Raw genomic sequence first — 20,507 nt, forward strand, 5'->3', positions numbered from 1 at the left:
GAAGCTGTCCTCTTGAAAATTGTTAGAACTTTATGTGATTCCCTAAAAACTTTCAGCAATACAACATTGAAAACTTTCCTCCCGAACTGATACTACAAATACAGCTTTGAGGCTTTGCAAAGGCACTGAAAGTTAAAGTTTATTTATTAGTCACAAGTAGCCTTACATTAACACTGCAATGAAGTCACTGTGAAACATCCCTTAGTCGCCACACTCCGGCGCCTGTTCGGATACACTGAGGGAGAATTTAGCATGGCCAGTGCACCTAACCTGCACATCTGGACTGTAGGTGGAAATCGGAACACCCGAGGAAACCCACACAGACACGGGGAGAATGTGCAAACTCCACGCAGACAGTGACCAAAGCCGGGAATCAAACCCAGGTCCCTGGTGCTGTGAGGTAGCAGTGCTAACCACTGTGCCACTATGCTACACATTTTTAAGTTCTGGAAGTAATTCTGTCCCCTCCACCGTGTTGCCAATGTAGAACTAAATCACACTACATGTTAATGATGGGATATTGGAAAACACACTAGGTTTCCTCTCAGCCCTGGTGTATAGAGCATGCCATTCAAAGTACCTCTGCTGTTAATGCCCCAGGACTGGAATTTCACCCCTAAGTTGGCTGTAATACAAATATGAAAATTGGTTTAATTATTGACAGCCAGACCAAGCGTAACAGTTCTTTTGCAGAATACTTCCTCATTTATTTGTATTAGAATTAGTACGTTAAAATCTTCCTCTTTAAAAATTATTCTCCTTCTTCTGCCTAGTCAGCCAGCACAGCAGAATATCGAGCATCATTCTCCATCAAATTCGCAAGACATTCAACAAAAAGGCAACGGGCAAAGGCAAAATATCTTCCTTTTTTCAGGCATACTACCAGCTCCAGTCCAGCCAATATCTCTGGATCACAGTATATGTGTGAGACAAGGCAACAAGTCACTGCTATGAATGTGACCAACCTTTCTTCACAGCCAACGCGTCAATCAAGTTTCAACTATGAACGGCCAAGTGATTTCATTCAATCAAAGACCAAGCGCCAACCCAAGATCCAGTCTACCTCATTTGGGGTCTCGACACCTTCAGTAGTTCAGCATTCCTCTATCCTGCAAACAAAGCCCTATTATGTTGGGCAGTTACCTATCTCCTTCCAGCAATCACAGAGCCAAAACGGGCAGCAAACACCTGCATTATCAACTGTAAACTCTCCGATTTCTACTGCATCTTCATCATTTGGCTCTAATAGAGAGTCAACTCCAACATCTCCACCGCCACCTCTTACTCCTTATTCTTCCTTTAGTCCTCAATCTTCTTTCTGCACTTCCTCAAAGCCTATATTCTCCCCTTCCTTTACTCAGTCACCTGCAGCCTTTCTCAGCTCCGTGCTCCCATCACAATGTATTTCAGTTCCAAAAAATGAAACGCAACTGCCTACAAAAGATATTACGTAAGTATGAAATTCCGCAAAGGTGGTCCATCTGGCAAGGTGCACATTTTCAGTTCAAAATGTTCATTCTAATCGAATGTTTCATGGTCTCAATACATTTCTCTATTGTACAGTCCACTTGAATGTCTGCAATGATGTTCAAATGCTCAATTATTGATAAGAATAATAAGAATTTGTTTTACCTTTGGTCACGGCCACTGAATTTTTCATTAGTTTTAGATATCCCAACAACTCTGGGAAGAAAATTGTCAAGTCACCAAAGCCAACCAGTGATGAACAAATCCAAGGTTCCAAAAATGCTGTCATTCAAGACTTGGAAAGAAAACTGCGGTGTAAAAGTGAGCTTCTACACGATGGGCAGCAGGTACAAGATTACCCAGATAAATTTCATTTTAACATTATTATCGATGAGTGCATTTTTATATAACCAGGACTATTTCACTGGAAGTGTAGGATGTAAATATATAAACAGGCCATTCATTCTTCCACTTCTGAGGCATTGGGATTAACATTTTGGGAGCAATTATATACCATCAGCTTCTGACCTATTATTAATTAGGGCCAGAAATCCACTTAATTACATCACCTCAGAATTAGAAATCCATGCCATAATAACACCAGTTCCTGTATGTCTTAATTCTACGGCTTAAATTCTGATGGCAAATCATTTTTTTTAGTTTATTTATAAGTGTCGCAAGTAGGCTTACACTGCAATGAACACAATTAACACTGCAGTGAAGTTGGTGTGAAAATCCCCTAGTCGCCACACTCCGGCGGCTGTTTGGGTACGGGTACACTGAGGGAGAATTTAGCATGGCCAATCAGCCTAACGTCTTTCGGACTGTGGGAGAAAACCGGAGCACCGGGAGAAAACCCACGCAGACACGGGGAGAATGTGCAGACTCCACACAGACAGTGACTCAAGCCGGGAATCGAACCCGGGTCCCTGGTGCTGTGAGACAGCAGTGCTAACCACTGTGCCACCGTGAATCATAGACACATATATAACTGCTTCATTAGTTACAAGAGACAACATTTTTTTCACCAAGGCATGTGCATTCAAGTTCATTTACTTTTGCTTATTCTATGAACTGAAAGAACATGTTCAACCTAATTTGACAGATTTATAGTTTTGATTAGCAACTGTGTTACTCCTCTGCTTTTGAGCTATGGGCTCCACTGATGATGTATGAGGCAATCCCACCTTCTGAATGTTGAAGATTCATCCATCACCAGAAATGTAAAAGTTAGCTTAGAAATCTCCTAATTACTTGAAAGAAAGACATTTAAGTTAATATCAGAATATTGTTGCCATGGTGATTTAAACATCTGACACCAAACCCGAGGAAGGTTTCCAAATTGAACGTCCCAGCAGGGGAATTAACAGGGAGATGTTTCTGAGTTATTCTGAGTGCAAGGACCATATGACAAGCTAATTGATGTGATGTAATACTTACATCTGTAATAACATTAATTCTCCTCACTGACTTTGGAGTGCTCAATATCGTTCCCAGGCAGTGCCTTCAATTATATTATCGACATTAAACAACAGTTTCCCTGACAAATGTGTCAAAACAATTTAACGACTATGCATTTATATCAGCCTTGCAGAGGATTATGGATTGAGTGCCATGTACATGGGAAAATGCTGTTCTCAAAGTCTTTAGATCCCTGCAGTCCCATTGGCCTTTATCATATGACAGTCGTTTGCTAATTTTCATGTCATATGGGCGCAATTTTTGATATAGATCACTCGCTTCATCAATTCATATATATCACAGGAGTCAGTAATTTGCCTCTGATTGCTGATTTTTCAGAATTTTATAGCTTTAAGGCAGCACAGTGGTTAACACTGCTGCCTCACAGCGCCAGGGACCCAGGTTCGATTCCCGGCTTGGGTCGCTATCTGTGTGGCGTCTGCACGTTCTCCCTGTGGGTTTCCTCCAGGTGCTCCGGTTTCCTCCCGCAATCCGAAAGACGTGCCGGTTAGGTGCATCGGCCATGCTAAATTCCCCCTCTGTGTACCCGAACAGGCGCCGAATTGTGGCGACTGGGGGATTTTCACATTAACTTCATTGCATTGTTAATGTAAGCCTACTGGCGACACTAATAAATCATTTTTAAAAAATCATAAACATATTCTGTGTACGTTCACAATTAAAATAATTCCGCACAGAAATTTATCTTTTTCCAGAAAATAGTACCGAAATGGACTGATTGACTAGTGCAATTGTTGTGCATTTTTATAAGTGGCTTCCCCTCTGGCCCTGGAAACTGAGAGTAGTATTCTCTCATGCCCCCGCCAACAGGCTCAATGGCAGGCGGGAGAGGGAGCGGTGTTAGAATTCTGCAGGAGAACCAATAATCAGTTTGACACTGATGTGAATTTCCTACAGGTTTTTCTGCTGGTGCCCATCCTGGCAGATTGGGAAACCCACTGGTGGCTGGCGTAAAAGTGATATGCCCAACCAGAACTGTGTCTCCCCCCCCCCCCCCCCCACTCCCCCCCCCCCCCCCCCCCCCACCCCCACCCAATTCTCTGCAACACCAGTGGGAAAACACACAGGTGCAAAACACACCTGGAACAACTTGCCGTGCAGAAGTCGGGACTCATCCGACCAATGCCTGGAGCTGCTTTCAGAGTTTGGGATAGAATCCCTCGCAATCTTGGATCTTGAAACACCACAACTGTGGATGGGGAGAGCATCTACAGGAGGTGCTTCCATATTCAGTGTCCTGGAGGTGGCCCATTTTCCAGCCTCAGAATGTCCCTGGAGATCCATCTTCATTTTCAGGAGGTCCATCTTCTTCCTGCAGTAGTGGGTCAGTGATGTTGAGCATCTTTTCAATTTGGCACCTGGATACGATGGCGGACTACACACCAGCAGGCCTTTCCTGTCATGGGGGTACAGCGTAAAACACCCGGTTGCGTAATTAATAAGGTCAGGGGTCAGAAGATTTGCCATGTTTTCCTGCCAGCCCCTGCAACCAGCAATACTCCATGTTCCTGCCACAAATGGGAGAATTCCACCCCTACTTTTATATTTGTGAAATGTCGGCAGGAATTTTGCAGCCATTCACGCCCTGCCGCCACAGCAAGCGAGGATGGAGAATTTGGTGCTCAGCCTAATCTCCGTTCAGTGCAATGGGAGCAGAAAATCCCACCCGTGTAAACGACCGGATAATTCCCCCCATCAAGTTATGATAAAAAGTTCCACAGGTCCTGAATGAAACAATATATTTTTTAAAGTTCTAAGATATTTCAGCTTCTTCCTTATTCTGCGATGTGTCTGTCCCAATCCTTGTCTTGCTCTCTGTAAAATAGTTAACAAAATGTAAATGATCATCATTGCATTTCACTCCCTGGTTTGCTGTCAGTAGAAATTCTATTATGTGATTGGCAGCTAAGTGACATCGCTGGTGATGGCATCTGGAGATCCCCTAGACCTTGGTGCCATTATCAAAGCAACATCGGGAAAGTGAGGTCCATGCTACAGTAATCGCTAGATCTTTGTGGACAGTGTCACTTCACACTGGCCACAAGATAACACCAGGAACGTGTACTTGTGACCCAGCCAGGGACCACTGAGCACAGCAATTTTTGTTAAAGGGACGAGATTGGCACAAATTACATTGAGGGAATTCCAAGTCTGCATATTTTATAGACAAGTTACAAACGTTTTTGAGGGGAAAAAGATACCTTATTAAACTGAGCGACTGGATTCTGATGAGCCTCAATTTAAGAAGTTCGTTTTGGTTTTAGAATTTATAAATGCAAGAATTACTCTTAGAGCTGAAGTGCGATGCAATTTTCTCTTTGTTCTAGCGACTAACATACGAGCAAAAGATGGCTCGCAGATTGCTGGGAGCGGAAGACGCTGCGTCTGTACTTGAACTTGAAAAGATAGAAAATGAGCAGATTAACCAGGTAATTAATCAACCGCACGGCATCTGATTGAGGTGAGAATGTAGAAAGATTGCTGATTGTTGCAATTATCAAAGGAATCTTTCCTTTGACATTTGTAAAATTACTATTTGCTGGTGGGTTTGTTTGATTTTGGATATTCAGGGCGAAATCTTACCAAAAAATGGCAGAGTGTTTGTTCCAGCACAAAAATGTGTTTCCCGCCAAGGGAGCCACCGTGTTTTTGGGCCAAATCTTATGCCTCATGAGCAATCATTTTTATACCCATGAGTAGAGCATTGAGTTCCCTGTGATTCACCCTCCCTGCAATGACTTAACTACTGCAAGCACTGGGGAGCTCCATATAAATTGTGCTCCAGAACTTGTTCCACAACAACTGCAGGGGATGGCAGGCAAGCAGGTGACACCATGTTTTTCGGAAGGGGCCCCTCACCAAGGTGCCGGATGGAGTGGACACCCTCCACCCCCGCTCCAGCAATCCGGGGAACTCACAGTCGCCCCAGTGCTGAGCCTCTAGATTTCAAACCCTTCCACCCTCTTGCCAACCCCCACTAAGGAAGGGCATTCCCTCAGCTGCGATATGGACAGGAGTCCAGGACAGAGGACACGGGAAGCGCTGCCTTCACCATCATTCACAGCTGCTTTAGAGCAAGGGGGCCCCCCGACATGAAGGGAGGGTAAGGCCTGCAAGTGACCCCTCCTGACCCCTCTCTCTGAAATGGTAAGCTGGGACCCCGACCCCCGGCTCCGAGTTGAACTTATCTGTGTCCCCAGAGTCCTCTTCGATACCCCCTCAGTAATGCACACCACGGTGGGTGCTGACTGCCTGAGTGCTCACCTCCAAACTCCCCCTCGGAGAGGGTGCTTGCTAATGACATGCTAATATATTAAAATGAGCTTTCTGTGGTCCCATGGCGTGTTTCACACCAGTTCACTGGCGAGGGACCGGGAAGATCCACTCGGAAACTCACCAGTGCAAATTGTGCTTTCCAGATTTTGTGGACGCACCACCATTCCCGCGGATGGAGAGTGCGGACTCGTAATTGCCCCCTTAGTCAATATGTACATCAGCTTTTAATGTCTTAATAATATTTATAGCCTTGTCATGAAATTAACATAGCTAATATACTGCAGATATACATGAAAATTAAGAACCACACAGATACTTCAAATATAAAATATATCTTCCTGAAGGATTGACTGTGTGTGTGTGACTGTGTGCGTGTGCATATGCAAAAAGTGTAGGGGTGTGTGTGTGTACATGCATCTATGTGTGTGCATGCATGTGTGTCAAAATAGCGTTCCCATTTAAAACTGACAGGAACCTAATAAACACGTAAAACGGGATCCAAGCACAAAAATAATTTGTTTTGGTTGCAATCTGCCTATTGTCAAGAGTTCGACAACTCCCTTCTTCATTTTCCTTGCCGCAATACTGTGCCTCACCATCAACAGATTAGCCACAGGTATGGGAATAACTTACAGAATAGAAAGAAAACTGTTCAAGCTACACCACCTTCAGTCCAAAACCAAAATCACTCCAGTCACTGGCCGATATTTTATGACCTCACTCGGACGAGGTTCGTAAAATCCCACCCGAGGCCAACGGAGAATTTTGTTCTGTGAGGCGGTAAAATTCCGGTCACTGAGTCTCAGGGTTGGGAAAACACTTGTGTGTGCGCTCACTCAGAATCCGAGCCTCAGGTCATTCTCCAAAGCATATGAGAGTATGGGAATTTCACTAAACACCCGGAAAACTCAGGTGTTCTTCCAACCAGTTCCCACAGCACAACCCCTCTGTCAATGAAGGTCAGTGGTGAGGTCTTGGAAAATACGGACTGTGGGCACCTCCTCTCGGCGAAGGCAGACATAGACGACAAAGTTCCTCACTGCCTCCAATGTGCCAGCTCAGCTTTTTGGCCGATTGAGGAAAAGACTCTTTAAGACCAGGATCTCAAACCCGAGACTAAGTTGATGGTTTGCTGGGCAGCAGTGATCGCCGCACTCCTAGATGCTTCAGACACTCAGGTAACCTAAAGCATACATCTCAAAGCACTGGAGAAATACCATCAGTGATGCCCTCGCAAGATTCTCTAAATTCGGTGGCAAGGAAAGTGGTACATTTTCCAAGCCAACATGCCTGATATTGAGGCTCTAATCACTCAAAACCAGCTCCACTGGCTAGGACATGGAGTCTGTATGCCTGACACCAGACTGCTGAAGACAATGTTCTACATGGAAATCAGTTGCAGCAGAGGAGACTCCCAAGGGGACTGCAGAAACACTTCACACTGTCCTCAATGAAGAGATCAAACATCTCTGCTGACCCATTCATAGGGGGAAGGCACGGAAAGCACTGAAACACTTCATTGGGAAGACAAAGACGCAAAGTCATGGTATCACAGGGCGTGCACAAACCTCCAACCCTTCAAGCACCACCTGCTTCAAATGTGACAGAGTCTGCAGATAAGGTAAAATTTATTTATTAGTCACTAGTAGGCTTACATGAACACTGTAATGAAGTTACTGTGAAAATCCCCTACTCGCCACACTCTGGCGCCTGTTCGGGTGCACTGAGGGATAATTTAGCATGGCCAATGCACCCTAACCAGCACGTCTTTCAGACTGTGGGAGGAAACCGGAGCACCCGGAGGAAACCCATGCAGACCCGGGGAGAACGTGCAAACTTCACACAGACAGGGCCCCAAGCCGGGAATCGAACACAGGTCCCTGGTGCAGTGAGACAGTTGTGCTAACTACTGTGCCACCGTGCCGCCCCGTGCGATGGTTGATCACACAACCATCTCTGAACCCAGCAAGCCGGAGTCATGTTCTATCCTGAGGGACTGCATAAGGAGAAGAAAAAAGGACCAGCAGTTCTACAAGCCACCCACAAGTGCCATTTTCAGCAATATTGACAGGGATCCTTTCTATTTGGTTTGTGTAACATTGGGGTGTTTAGCTACACATGCAACCACTTCTCCTGTCATTATCCCTTTGATACCTAATCAGTGGCTCCATGTTTGGGATCACACGGATCCTGCTGTGGGATTGCAGCACCCTGAGGGTACACTGGTGCAGGGAGAGCAGGCGTGGAAGAATGTTCACAGGGACACTAGACCATCAGACCTGCAGCTCTGAGAAGAACTGCATTAGAAACCTGCACTTATCCAGGAAAATAGTCAACAGGAGATGTGTCATCTCATGCAGCCAACTGCTGGGGGCAAGTCCAGTTTTTCCTGTGGCTAAGTTACTGCTGCCCTGAATTTATTTCCCTGCAGCTTCTTCCTTGTCTGTCTATAATTTACGCTCACTCAAGGCAGGTGACTGATGCCACATTTAGCAAAGCGAACACATCCGTCACTTCCCCCAAGGACAACCAGAAACAGCAAGGTCGGGTTTCTGTTTTTGTGCGGGTCGCAGGCTTCCCCCAGATCCAGTGCACCCTGCCTGCTTACCTCATCCCTGTGGGGAGTCCCCTGGAAGACTAGGTGCTTACAGGAATTGCTGGTTCTTCCACTCTTTGGCTGTCAGACTGGAGGCTGCTGGCCAGCAATACATGGTAAGAAGTCTCACAACACCAGGTTAAAGTCCAACAGGTTTACTTGGCAGCACAAGCGTTCGGAGCACTGCTCCTTCATCAGGTGACTGAGGACTTGTGTTCACAAACAGGGCATGTAGACACAAACTCAAAACAATACATCACGCAGGGCAACCTCCACTATCCTGACAGTTGTCGTAACACCTTTGCAGGGTGGCAACTTGGACAAGCTGGCTTCCAGGCATGAGGACATGCATTTGTTAATGGAGTGATGGACAACAGGCATCCTGCCCTCTAGAGAGAGAGGGCAGCCTGTGTAACTGAGATTGCTTCATTGCCTTTCCAAGAGACTGCTTCCGTGAACCGCACGGGATCGATGAGGTAATAAAGAGTCCAATTGATCCCAGCTGCAGGTAGATGCCTAACAAAAAATAATTGTCCTCGCTGTGAGGAGGGGGTCAGCTGTCCACCCAGTAAAAGTACGGAGTTATGACTTGATCTGAAACTCAGCTGAGCTCCATGTTCACCTCACTTCAGCGGCTATACTTGACTTTTTTCTCACATTATTTATGGGAGCAGGAGGCAGCAATATCCAGCTTAACAGGAGAAGCTCCAGACCACCCAGTGTGTCCCTCCCATTCGCCAATTATGCAGCAACATTTAATATTCAGAGAGCAGGCCGTTCTGACAGCAGGAGGAGACCTGCTTCGGGATGAGGAGAATTCAAAGAAGAGGGTGATTTGCTTTTTAAACAATACTTTGCTGCAACTGTACCAGTTCTTATTTGAGTCGGAGAGAAGTGGGACTTGAAAATGCACAATTCATCTGCCCCAACGTTTGGAGAAAAGGTCTACAATTCCCATTGTGCACCCTCACCCATTCAGAGCAAGGTACGCAGGACACAAAATTCATCGACTGACCATATCTTCTTTCCAGCGCTAGCCTCTCCTCACCACTCTGGACACAACAGGAGATTCCGGGCAGTGTTACTGCAGACCATGTGGTACAAACAGCCTGTTCTTTCTCCAAGTTAGACTGCTTCTTAAAAGATTTCTGTAATGGAAAGTTGGCAAAGGGAACAGCAGGGCAGACAGAGGGGTCCTGACTGATGGATATGGCACTGGAGGCATTGGTGGCCCAGGTGGGCATGTGGAAGCACATCATGGAGACATGAAAGGAGCAGCCTCCAAAGGGAGTGAGACATGTGGGTTGGAAAGTCAAGACTGAGGCTTGGACCTAAGAACCTGACAGCAGTGCCACAAGCAGTCTGATAATCCCACACAGGTAGGCCGGTGAATGTTTCGCCATATGCTACCCCCTACCCATTCCACCCCCACCCTCTCACACTGCTCAATGCACCAGATCTCCCGTCATTCACCCAGCAACGCTTTCTGCCACTCAGCAATCACATTTTAATATCCAGGTAATCCACTTCACCCTCACACACCTACTAATGCTGCCAGCTTCACACCAAACTCTCACTGCTCCAATGTACCTCCATCTGTGGCAGGCACATCACCCAAACACGGTGCTTCACAACCACTGATATTCTGTCCTCTTTCATGCAGGACTAGGTGGCACACCACAAACTGGAACAGAGCACAGCCAACAGGAGACAGGGATGTCTACATCTCCTGAAGATGTGAAGGTGGCTCTCAGCATCATTGAACCTGATGCATCTTGCCAAATGACACGCTGAACAGGCTGCAGATAGTGTGACCATGGACCACTCGCTTCCCACACCAGCCCTTTCCCTCATAACAACCTTTCCTTCTGAATTTATGTTTCGAGACACCCAAGAACTGCCTGCCCAGTCCCAGCAGACTCAGGAGGAAGAGACAGAGCAACAGCACAGTCCTCAGGAAGTGGCCCTGTCACTTCAGTTACTAGCTCAGATACTGGCACTGCACTTACCTTCATGAATCGTTTGGATTAGCACGTGGTGAGTGACTGGGGACAAGTGGAATGGTTTGACTGCCAGCTCACTAGAGGACGAGACAGCAGACAAATACTACTGCAGAGGACTCAGATGAGGACGTCAACGGGGCGCTGTAGAAAGAAAAGCTGAAGGGGATGTACACTGAGACGCTGGGTGATAGCAGAAAGCAGCATCGAGGAGTCCAGCTCCAACGTGGCAGGGGGCATGCCACCGTGCTTGCTCTCTCCGCAGTCTATGCTCCATCTCTGTGCCGTGCTGCAGACCCAGATACGTTCCAACTGCGGTCCAGCACCACCCCACTCCGCCAACCCCATCTCTTGCAACCTTTATGTGTCAGGTCACCCACTGCCATCCCTGTGAGGGTGCAGCAGCACTCTCTGGCAAACACAAGAACTCATCAACCTATATCCAGAATGACACAAAATACTTTCAGAAATGTTCCAGTGGAAACCGTTCCAAAGAATAAACTCACTTGAAATCAGGGTGCCTGGCCCTTCAAATACAATAGGGCTAATCTTGCTGTTGCATGCTTCTTTGTTCAGGAGTGGTGTTACCGGGGCCTGCGCTATTTGGTCTATGTGGCCATCAGCTGGTTGGTCTGTGTGACATCTGATGTAGGGGAGTGTCAATGATCAGACAGGTTGATCTCCTGGGTTGAGGCTACCCCATTGCACTCTGGATGTGTTGACACCTGTAATGTCCCCAAACGTGGGATACTCGACTGCAGGAGTGAAACCATGATCAGGTAGGGGACGAGGCTAGCCCGTTGCCTGCGATTGTGGCTTGCCTAAGCAAGGTTAGAGTAAAGGATCAGGGTAGCCAATGAGGTTACCCAATGCTTTACCTCATGCAATTTTTCAAAACCATCTCGGCCTTTTGGCTAAGATGAAGCGTTAGATCAAGCCCGGGAGTGGGTGTAATGCCTTATCCTGTCAGCTTGGATCTTGTTTGGTTGAACCCAAGATGGGATGTCTTGTCTTGTCAGCTTGGTTTGTCCCTCAGATGGAGATCATGATTGGACTTAATTTGAATTGGCTTTTTTGATTAGAAATAAAGTACCGAAAGGGACCAATAGAAATTCATCATGTTCGGATAGATACAGACGGTGAAGCTATGTGGTACCTTAGAACAGTAAAACCTGCAATGTAACCAGTCCCTGGGACCAGGGATACCTTTCACTATGCGATTGAATGTTGCGCCCATGTACTTTTGCACAAACCAATCAAAATGCTGTTGTTATTTTTAATGATCAAAACTAATTCATGCTGCAGTTTGACAGGAATGTGACAAGCTTGCAATTGTAAACAGTATTTAAAGAGTTAGTTGCACCACTTGATTTGCTAAACATATGGTGGAATCATAGAAACCCTACAGTACAGAAAGAGGCCATTCGGCCCATCGAGTCTGCACCGACCACAATCCCACCCAGGCCCTACCCCCATATCCCTACATATTTACCCACTAATCCCTCTAACCTACGCATCCCAGGACATCAAGGGCAATTTTTAGCATAACCAATCAACCTAACCCGCACATCTTTGGACTGTGGGAGGAAACCGGAACACCCGGAGGAAACCCACGCAGACACGAGGAGAATGTGCAAACTCCACACAGACAGTGACCCAAGCCAGGAATCGAACCCAGGTCCCTGGAGCTGTGAAGCAGCAGTGCTAACCACTGTGCTACCGTGCCTTCTTGGCAAGCTTCATCAACTTCTCCAGCACACCTCCCACCAGCTTTCTCAGTCTCAACCTACACAAACTCCAAATCATTCGGATCGCCACCATCCACACCCTAATCTGTGCTAAATCCTGCTCACGTTTCTCTTCCAATCTCACTAACGTATGCTGGCTCCTGGCTTCCCTGCACTTTGATTTCAAAATTTTCATCTTCATTTTAAAAATCCCTCCAAGTTTTGCATGACCCAGGCCTCTGTAACCGGCTGGAACTCAATGTCTAACGTATCTTCAGTCTTGGCGACAATGCACACCATCCATCAGCAGAGCTTGTGTGATTATCGCCTTCAACTCTCCGGCTTTGCTCTATCTTTCCAAACTTTCAAGAGGCCTTTCAAATGGCAGCTGTTGAACCACATTCACTCACTTGCTCCAAGTCCTCCTTAATCCTGTTGAATATCCAATTCCTTCCCCTACTGGAACATCCTGAAATGCTTGGATGCATTGAGGGTGTAATGTGGACTGTTGCTGCCTAGAATTATTGAGATCGTAAATTCAAAAGCAACTTAAATTAAGTTGCTTTTGAATTTACGATCTCAATAATTCTAGGTAGCAACAGTCCACATTACAGTCATGGGGTGTGTAGTTCTTCCAGCCATTTTGTCTGAAGTATAGTGATCCAATCCCAATTACCCGACAGTAAAATGTTAAACCCAATTTAAAGCAGCTTTTTCTCATGTTTCGAGCAGCAGGAATGAACTGTTGTCTTTGACCATAAGACCATAAGGTATAGGAGCAGACTTAGGCCATTCGGCCCATAGAATCTGCTCCGCCAATCAATCATGGCTGATATGTTTCTCACCCCCATTCTCCCACTTTTTCCCCATAACCTTTGATTCTCTTACAAATCAAGAACCTTTCTATCTCTGTCTTAAATATACTCAATGACCTGACCTCCGCAGCCTTCTGTGGCAATGAATTCAACAGATTCACCACCCTCTGAAGAAATTCCTTCCTAATCTCGGTTCTAAAGGGCCTTTCCTCTGAGGTTCTGCCCTCACATCCTAGTCTCTCCTACTAATGGAAACATCTTCCCCACATCCACTCTATCCAGGCCTTTCAGTATTCTGCAAGTTTCACTGAGATCCCCCTCATCCTTCCAAACAGGTCTTGTCAGCTGTGGGGAGGGAATCCAGCTGTTTATAAGTCTTTCAATTGCATCAAATTTTTCCTGACACAAAAATTAGGCTAAAGTTTTCTACCTTGGGTCAAATATTTCTCCTTGCCCAGCTACGCAATCGGTAGGAATCTTGTCATGTGCAAACACCTGACTTCTATTGTATTTACGCCAAACGTGACTCACATTTTCCTTGTGATAAGGCTTTGGCCAGGGTTTTCTGGCACTGCCCGTCCATTGCCAGGGCCCTCCAATCCCACTGAAAGTCAAAGGGCTTTTGACCGGCCAGCCACATGGCCGGAAAATCCTGCCTTTTGTGTCTAATTGATGTAAAATGGACTGCGCAGAGGTCAATCTTTATGCTGTGCAAATGACCCCCCGTAAATCTGCACCAATTTGATCTGCAGGTTAACTAATGTTCACAACATAATGCTCCTGATGAGATGTCAGCAGTGGCTCAATGGGTAGCACTATTGCCTCGAAGGCTGTGGGTTCACAGCAGTGAGTTGAATACAAAACCTTGGTTGGTACCAGCACAGTACTGAGGGAGTGCTGCATTATCAGGTGTATTGTCTTTTGAACGAGATACTAAACCAGCTCCCTCAGGCTGAGGAGCAGAGAAGTTATCCTTGGTATCCTGACTAAGGTTTACATCTCAATCGACATCGCAGAAGTAGATGACCTGTATGTTATCACATTGCTATTTATGGGAGCTTGTTGTGGGTAACGTGGCTGCCATGTTTTCTATAAATGTACTTTGGTTGTAAGGCTATAAGACCATAAGACACATAGGAGCAGAATTAGGCCACTCAGACCATCAGGTCTGCTCCACCATTCAATCATGGCTGATACTTTTCTCATCCTCATTCTCCTGCCTTTTCCCCATAACCCCTGATCCCCTTATTAATCAAGAACCTATCTATCTCTGTCTTAAAGACACTCAATGACCTGGCCGCCTTCTGTGGCACTCTCTGGCTGAAAAAATTCCTCCTCATCTCTGTTTTAAAGGATCGTCCCTTTAGCCTGAGGTTGAGCCCTCTGGTTCTAGTTTTTCCTACTGGTGGAAACATCCTCTCCATGTTCACTCTATCCAGGCCTTGCAGTATCCTGTAAGTTTCAATAAGATCCCCCTCATCCTTCTAAACTCCAATGAGTACAGACCCAGAGTCCTCAACCGTTCCTCATACGACAAGCTCTTCATTCCAGGGATCACTCTAGTGAACCTCTTCTGGACCCTATCCAAGACCGGCACATCCTTCCTTAGATACGGGGCCCATAACTGCTCACAATACTCCAAATGGGAGTAAAGTGCTGTAAAGCCCTTTGGAGGTCTCAAAAGGCACTATATAAATGTAAGTCTTTCTTTCATCTTTAATTCAAATATCTTACATGTCCGTGGGTACATATTTTGTTGCCAATCTTAATAATGCAAACGTTAGGAAAAGGAATGGATGTGCAGAATCCTTCACTGATAAGTCAAATTCTTTCTCATGGTTTAACAAGAAGTGTATTAGAGAGCAAAATCTGACCATGTTAACCATAAATGCAAATTCTATCTACAGACAGAATTTTCCCACACCAGAGGTTAAAAGAAAGTTACTTAAGAAACAGGGCAATGCACCTCGACTTCAGCCACACGGACACGGGCAAAGCAGAATAACTAAGCGGTTAGAATCCGTTGATAATATTTTGGTAAACACAGCTAAAACCTGTACCACACTTACAGACTTGACCCATCGAGTGCATTTTCAGGGCAAGGCCTTTGCTTCAAGACTCCTGCTTCATCTGGTAGGCCCCAGACTGCTGTAGTATCACACAGCCAAGCTGACCCGAAAGCAAGTCTGGGGAGAAATCAAGAGTGGGGGGGGGGGGGGGGGGGAAGGAGTAGCCCAAGAAGGTAGAAATTCACATTCCTTTCTGGTGCCCCTTAAAGTAAAGTAAAAAGTAAAGTTTATTTATTAGTCACAAGTAGGCTTACATTAACACTGCAATGAAGTTACTGTGAAAATCCCCTAGTCGCCACACTCCGGTGCCTGTTCGGGTACATTGAGGGAGAATTTATCATAGCCAATGGACCTAACCTGCACATCTTTTGGACTGTGGGAGGAAACCGGAGCACCCGGAGGAAACCCTCGCAGACACGGGGAGAATGTGCAAACTCCGCACAGACAGTGACCCAAGCTGTGAATCGAACCCGGGTGAGCTGTGAGGCAGCAGTGCTAACCATGCTCTACGGCATTGTGTGAAAGAAACATTCACAGTGCCCGCTCCACTCGGTTACCTGTCAGAACTCCAATTGGGTTTTACCTACACTATAGGATCCTGATCTAAATATTAATATGGCCCACGACCAGAAACTCTGACCACCCAATGGAATAATAACCCTTAGAGGATGGCAGTGGTTGGAATGTTGGCATTAAGAGGGGGGAGGGACAGGTAAGCCATTTTGGGGCCAGAATCACATCATTTCCTCCACATGGTGTTATAGAGACTGTTCGTGATAAAGCAAAAGAGAAAATGCTGGAAAATCTCCGCAGGTCTGGCAGCATCTGTGAGGAGAGAAAAAAGCTGACGTTTCGAATCCAGATGACCCTTTGTCAAAGCTAAAAGGCATAGAAAGAGGGAGATATTTACACTGTCGAGTGAAGGAATGAAAGAGGTGTTAATGGCAGTCCATAGAGAGGATAGAAGGTGTGAATGGCCAAACGGCAGAGAAACTGACATCAGAGGGTAAGCTGTGACAGATGAAGATGTGGGGGGAGGGGGAGAGAGGTAAAATTGAGAAAAGGGGGCAAAGGGAAGCTTTTAGCTTTGACAAAAAGGGTCATCTGGACTCGAAACATCAGCTCTCCTTACAGATGCTGCCAGGCCTGCTGAGATTTTCCAGCATTTTCTCTTTGGCTTCAGATTCCAGCATCCGCAGTAATTTATATTTATCCGTTTGCAATAAAACCCATTCCCTTCTTAGGCTATAAGATAAAAGCTGAAGTTTCATTTTCTTTCCAGAACATGCAACTAGATGAGGAACAGTGATCAGTAATGGCAAAAAAAGGACTAACTGGCACCACCAAGTGGATGAAATGAGGAATTTCAGAAATAAGGCACAATAAAAACTAATTAATATACGTCTCACGTAGAAAGCCAGAGTAACCAGCCAGTAAGAATTCACTCGAGTGTTTAATTGCAGGAAGAGCAAGCTGGAGTTGCGTGATGTTGTGCCAAAGTTATAGGACACAGAACTGCTGCTGTGTACGTCGTAAATGTAGATAGAAAACTTTGGGTGTCAAACTCTCCCTTGTCAGAAATGCCAAAAACAAAAGCAGTCAATGTCAGAGCAAGCTGTTCCTTTCATCACTGAGCAGATATCTTTCCAGTAGTGTTTACAGAGGCCTGGATTTCGGCTCCTTTTGCAATCATAGAATCCCTACAGTGCAGAAGGAGGCCATTCGGCCCATTGAGTCTGCACCGACCACAAACCCATCCAGGCCCTATCCCCATAATCCCATGCATTTACCCTAGCTAGTCCCCCTGACACTAATGGGCAATTTAGCATGGCCAATCTACTTAACCCGCACATCTTTGGACTGTGGGAGGAAACCGGAGCAGCCGGAGGAAACCCGCCCAGACATGGGGATAACGTGCAAACTCCTCACAGACAGTGACCCAAGCCGGGTCCCTGGTGCTGGGAGGCAGCAGTGTTAACCACTGTGTCACTGTGCCACCACGGTGATTTGATTTGATTCATTATTGTCACATGTATTGGGATACAGTGAGAGGAATTGTTTCCTGTGATCTATACAGACAAGACTTACCGTTCATAGAGTACATAGGGGAGAACAAAAGGAAAGGATGCAGAATATAGTGTTACAATCATAGCTAAGGTGTAGAGAAAGATCAACTTAATATAAGGTAGGCCCACTCAAAAGTCTGATGGTAGCAGGGAAGAAGCTGTTCTTGAGTCAGTTTGGATAAATGCTCTCAGACTTTTGTATCTTTTTTCTGATGGAAGAAGGTGGAAAAAGGTGGAAGAGAGTATGTCTGAGGTGCGTGGGGTCCTTGATTATGCTGGCTGCTTTTCTGAGGCAGTGGCAAGTGTAGACGGAGTCAGTGGATGGGAAGCTGGTTTGCGTGATGGACTGGTTATGGATGCATGATGCTTTGGCAACTCAACTTTCCTCATGGAAATTTACTAAAATTCTGTCCTTTGCTTGCAAAAGCTCAGATGAAGAACTAAAACCTCATTTGCTGTACAGGAACTTTTAAATTATTGTGATTGTCCGCATAAACTTCGCCAATAGCATCATGGTCCTATTTCTTTGCTGGTCTGTGCTCCCAGAAATGCTGTCAGATATTGACATTGGTAACAGTTGCTTCCAATATGGATACAAAGGCAAAAGCAAGAAAACACCGACAAATGATGCTAAAATCAGAACAATGTTAAAAAGTGTACATTATATAAAGTAAACAAGATTATGAGTTATATGTTTGCTCATAAATCCCCTGAGAAAGATTTACTGAACAATAGGGATGTAGAATGGGGCGGGGCTCACTGTGACTGCAAATTGCTGGGATGTTTCACTCAAACGGTAGAGGTAATGGAAATTTGACTGCATGTGAATAACATGTTTCTAGAATATTAAACAAAGCTCACCAAGCCCTTAGTGAGGTCGCATTTAGAATAGTGCAGCTGGTTTTGGTCACCTGATATGGTGGGTAATATAAAGGCTTTGAAAATGGTTCAGAGGACAGCACAAGAATGCTTCCCAGATGTAGTAAAGTCGACAGCGACTCATTGTGGCTTCAACAATGAATGATTTATTATTAATATAGTATGTATACAAGATAAGGGTCTGACAGATCTAATGCACGAGTATACTTTCTTCCCTGCTCCAACTGAGTCCCAGGATGCGCAACCTTGTTCCTGATTGGCTTGGCTTCCTGCATGGCCTCTCCAGAGTCCTTTAAAGGGGCAATGCTACCGCACCAGATTAACAACCTGAATTACTCAAAGAGATTTTAAAAGCTGGGGGTGGGATCTTCTGACCCTTCTGCGAGTGGGATCTTCCAGTCCTTCCGTCGGTGGGATCTTCCAGTTCTTCATCAGTGGGATCTTCCAGTCCTTCCGTCGGTAGGATCTTCCAATCCTGCCGTGGGCAGGATCCTCTTATCCTTCTGCCAACGGGACCTCCTCGTCCCACTGAAGGCGACTCCCCACAATGGGTTATCCGGCGGTGGGACGGGCGAGCCACACAAAACATGGTAGGCTTTGGCAGGACCGGAACATCCCGCTGACAGCCAATGGCAAGCTGCCTGTGCCGCCAGAATGTCCCAGCCTGGGTCTATTCAGTTCAGACCTGCAGAGCAATAGGGTGATTTGACAGAGGTATCAACGTAATGAATTGAGCAAGATGAATGGCCATGTGCATAAGTTACGTATGAGTGGGGCTGGGTTAGATGTTAGGACCGTAAACCCTTGGAACAAGTTGCCAGCTTGTGCAGTGAGTGCTAACTTTCTGAAAACAGACCTGTGGTGGAAATTTACGGCCCCGTCGCGGGCGGGGGAAGGGCCAGAAAGTGTGGCGAGCCGTTCGAAAGTCCGGCAAGCCGTTCGAAAGTCCGTTGACTTCAGCGGGACTGGAAAATTCCACCAGGAGGATGGGCTGTAAAATTGCACCCCCTGGAGTTTCTGGTCCAGAGACAGACATTTTGTAAAAGGTAAAGAAAATACAGATGATCTAGGTATGATCATTGTTGGCTCCTGGGCGTGTTATGAATTCCTATAGGGACTAGAGATGAATTTTCCATAGTTTCTTTCCCAAATTGGCCTTGAATTTTTTGTTTTATTGCCTTTCCAGGCTGCTGGTAGATAGCGGGTGTCTAGTCATTGTTTTTCTTTTATCGTAACTGAAGGGACCAGGCTGGATGGATAGATGGTCTTTTCCTGCCTGTCATTTTTGCAGTTTTGATAGCCTGTGGCCTGTGTCAGTGCAGTGTAATTTTGAACATTTATCTTCTGTAATAAACATATATATAACTTCAGTACATTTTTATTTTCAATGTAAGAAGTTCTTACATTATTAATTGATATTGATGCAAGAATGATGGGGTGATGGGCACGCATTCGGATCAATTTATTTATTTTTAATTTATTATTAGTGTTACAAGTAGGCTTACAATAACATTGCAATGAAGTTACTATGAAAATCCCATAGACGCCACACTCCAGCGCCTGTTCAGGTACACTGAGGGAGAATTTAGCATGGCCAATCCACCTAACCAGCACGTCTTTCAGACTGTGGGAGGAAACTGAAGCACCCGGAGGAAACCCACGCAGACACGGGGAGAACGTGCAAACTCCACACACACAGTGACCCAAGCCGGGAATCGAACCCAGGTACCTGGTGCTGTGAGGCAGCAGTGCTAACCACTGTGCCGTCCAGCAAGTGTGATTTGTGAGATGACGGATACAGAAGGAGAGCTATCTCTGATCTCCATTCCATCCAATAACCAGCAGCTGACAGGAGCCGTCAATGACACCCGTAAAGCACAGACATTCTTGCAATTCTCTGCAGCCTTGAAGAGACGCTGGAGCAGACCTTCAACATCCACTTGGCCAGTTTTATATCCAGGCAGCAACTATCCCAGTGTTTTACTACAGAATGAAAGATATTTCCATTATCCTCCCCTTCCCTGGGTACGAAACATAACTCTGCTGCTCTCCAGCAACTCATCAATTTCTTCACACAATGTTTTCTCGACTGACTTCCAGACATCTGTACTTCCCTGCAGAGGTTGCTGG

The 20,507-nt window shown here is 45.8% G+C and overlaps 1 protein-coding gene and 1 pseudogene across 18 annotated transcripts in view; both read left to right on the top strand.

Annotated features, from left to right (window-relative positions):
- The window catches only part of LOC144505107 (myotilin-like), a 117,035-nt gene that overhangs the window by 71,370 nt on the left and 25,158 nt on the right, over positions 1-20,507 (top strand). For 11 of the 18 annotated variants that reach the window (XM_078230936.1, XM_078230938.1, XM_078230946.1 and 8 more), the window contains 2 exons: positions 1,664-1,814; positions 5,277-5,378. In XM_078230936.1, the coding sequence (XP_078087062.1) occupies positions 1,664-1,814; positions 5,277-5,378 (253 nt within the window). Of the gene's footprint in view, positions 1-773; positions 1,451-1,663; positions 1,815-5,276; positions 5,379-20,507 lie in introns of all 18 variants that reach the window. The other 7 variants (XM_078230944.1, XM_078230943.1, XM_078230945.1 and 4 more) reach the window with 5 other exon arrangements.
- Positions 11,470-11,580, top strand: LOC144505683 (U1 spliceosomal RNA; annotated as a pseudogene).

Source organism: Mustelus asterias, chromosome 16 (genome assembly GCF_964213995.1).
Source record: "Mustelus asterias chromosome 16, sMusAst1.hap1.1, whole genome shotgun sequence".
Classification (NCBI taxonomy): domain Eukaryota; kingdom Metazoa; phylum Chordata; class Chondrichthyes; order Carcharhiniformes; family Triakidae; genus Mustelus; species Mustelus asterias.